General features: G+C 62.6%; 1 protein-coding gene across 1 annotated transcript in view; it reads right to left on the reverse strand.

Moving 5' to 3' along the window:
* MNEG_1571 (hypothetical protein) overlaps nucleotides 1-888 on the reverse strand; it is a gene marked incomplete at both ends in the record, with an annotated part of 4,226 nt that extends 3,338 nt beyond the window's left edge. Inside the window, 2 exons of the mRNA XM_014049949.1 lie at nucleotides 262-310; nucleotides 617-888. Coding sequence (XP_013905403.1) covers nucleotides 262-310; nucleotides 617-888 — 321 coding nt within the window. The remainder of the gene's footprint in view (nucleotides 1-261; nucleotides 311-616) is intronic.
* Between the last annotated feature and the right edge of the window lie 1,270 nt (nucleotides 889-2,158).

Raw genomic sequence — 2,158 nt, forward strand, 5'->3', positions numbered from 1 at the left:
GGTGGGGATGTCGCAGGCTACCGTATGTACTTAAACGTGCGCGGCAAGAAACATAGGCAGGGGTCGACCATTACTTGCAGCCCCGGGGCAGCTGCCGCAGCCCGCGGCCCCGAACAGGAGTTTGTCGAGGGGAGGTGCAGCTGTTGGTAAGCGTCGGCCCTCTTTGGGAAAAACAAGGCCGGCCGCGACCGGCGTCTGTTGTGCCTCGTCAATCACGCAGCACGAGCCAGCTGCCCCGGGTGTCGCTCCATTCCGGCCCACCTCCCCTATGTCGCCGTCCTCGCCCTCCTCGTGCTGAGGGGTGTAGTACCTACGGAACACACACGCGCATGCACACGCGCGCGGCGCGCGCATACGTCGGCGAGGGCACCACTGGTGAGACGTCCAGCAATGGGCATGTGTCGACAACAGCATCCCTCAAGCTGGCACTGCTGGCATCGTGAGGGCACACGCAGGCAGGGGACTCGGCAGGCTCTCCCCTGGGTGCGCAGCGCCGCTGCCCCGGCGGCCAGGGGCGCCCGGGCGGCGGATGCAGCCCCCCGCTTTGGCCTCACAGAGGCGGCCGGCCGCCTGGCGCAACCACGCCTGCACCACGAGCCTCTGCTGGCGCGCTCACCCGCTGAGGTGGATGGTGGCGTTGCCGGCCACTGTGAACTCGCAGTAATGGCTGAAGAACTGGTCGAGGGCCACGGTGTCCAGCCGCCCAGCGCACAGCGTGCACAGCAGCGCGGGCACGTCGTCGTCGCCGTGCCGCACCATCAGGGACACCCGCGTGCCCTCGGGCACATCGTGCGGCAGCGCGGCCTGGGAGAGGTGCAGCATATGCTCCTCTGGTGGCGGCACGAAGACCGCCGGCTTGCCGGGCGCGACGGCGGCGCGGTAGAACATGGCGCTGGGTGCTGGGCAGGCGGCTGGGTCGACACGCGATAAAGGACTGCCTCTGCTCCACAACGTTTCAAGCGGAATGAGGCTTTTCGTTGGGCGATAGGCGGGTGCTGTGCCAGCCAGAGAGCCGGCGGCGCGCGATCAAGTGCCGAGATCAACCACACGAAGATCTTTTAAGTCGTTTCACAGAACACCAATAAAATGGAAGTGTTTTCCAACCATTGAGAAGCACCGTGGCCGCACCGGAGAGGTTTCTAGATATGCTATTGCTGATGCTCTCGACGCCCCGAGCTGCCACCAAAGTAACCTTGATATGTCGGTTCGTCTGAATGTAATTGCTTATGCGAGGCTGACAGGCATTGCCGTGAACTGCTACCCATGGTCAAGGGTCAACACACACACGGCTGCACCGCGAACGCACTGTCGGGCAGGAGCACCTCACTGAAATTATCGCCGCAGTACTGCTTATTGATTACCCTGAACCACTGCTGCACATGTTTACGCCTGGTCATTTAGGCTCAAGAAACGTTGTCCTGCACTGGCCAGCCTGCCGCTTACCACGCATGTGATACAGTCTATCGGGGGGGGGGGGGGCTGGTGGAATGGGTACGGGCCGGGATACCCCAATCGCATGGGCCACACTGCTGCTTGACACGTCTGCCATGTGCGGCATCTGCGGTGGGTGGCCTCCCCGGGTAAACGTCAGGTGGCCACCGTGCGTACAGTGGGGGGCCACGGACGTGCGTAGCGCCTGGAGTAACTCACGGCGCCACACGGCGATCAAACCCTGGCTCCGACGGTGTTGATTTGCGTCCCACTAGCCAATTGCATCTGTTGTGGACCTTCCGACGCCTTGTTTTACGATGCCTGGCACAACCAGGTCGTGCCGTGAAGCCCTCAGAGCTAACTGCAAAGCACACCAGCCTGTGCATAAGGTACGCAGCATCCAAGTATGTGCTGACTTGTGAAGCCCTCGAAGAGTTTGGTGGCAGCGAGAAAACATGGATGGCCATAAGAATGCTCTTTCAATGGGATGCACTCCGTGCGTGTGTGCTTGGGGGCGTGCGTGCGTGTGTGTGTGCGTGCTTGCAAGCGTGCGTGCGTGCGTGCGTGCGTGCGTGCGTGCGTGTGTTTGTGTGTGGGGGGGCGGGTGCACGCGCGTGCGCGTGCGCGTGCACGTGTGTGTTGGTGACAATGGGCTTGTGGCTCGTGCAGCAAATTCCGTTGCATTCAGCGGTCGAGTGGTTTCTTGGCAGGAGGGAGATGCTCAGCG

Source organism: Monoraphidium neglectum (assembly GCF_000611645.1).
Source record: "Monoraphidium neglectum strain SAG 48.87 unplaced genomic scaffold scaffold00160, whole genome shotgun sequence".
Lineage (NCBI taxonomy): Eukaryota > Viridiplantae > Chlorophyta > Chlorophyceae > Sphaeropleales > Selenastraceae > Monoraphidium > Monoraphidium neglectum.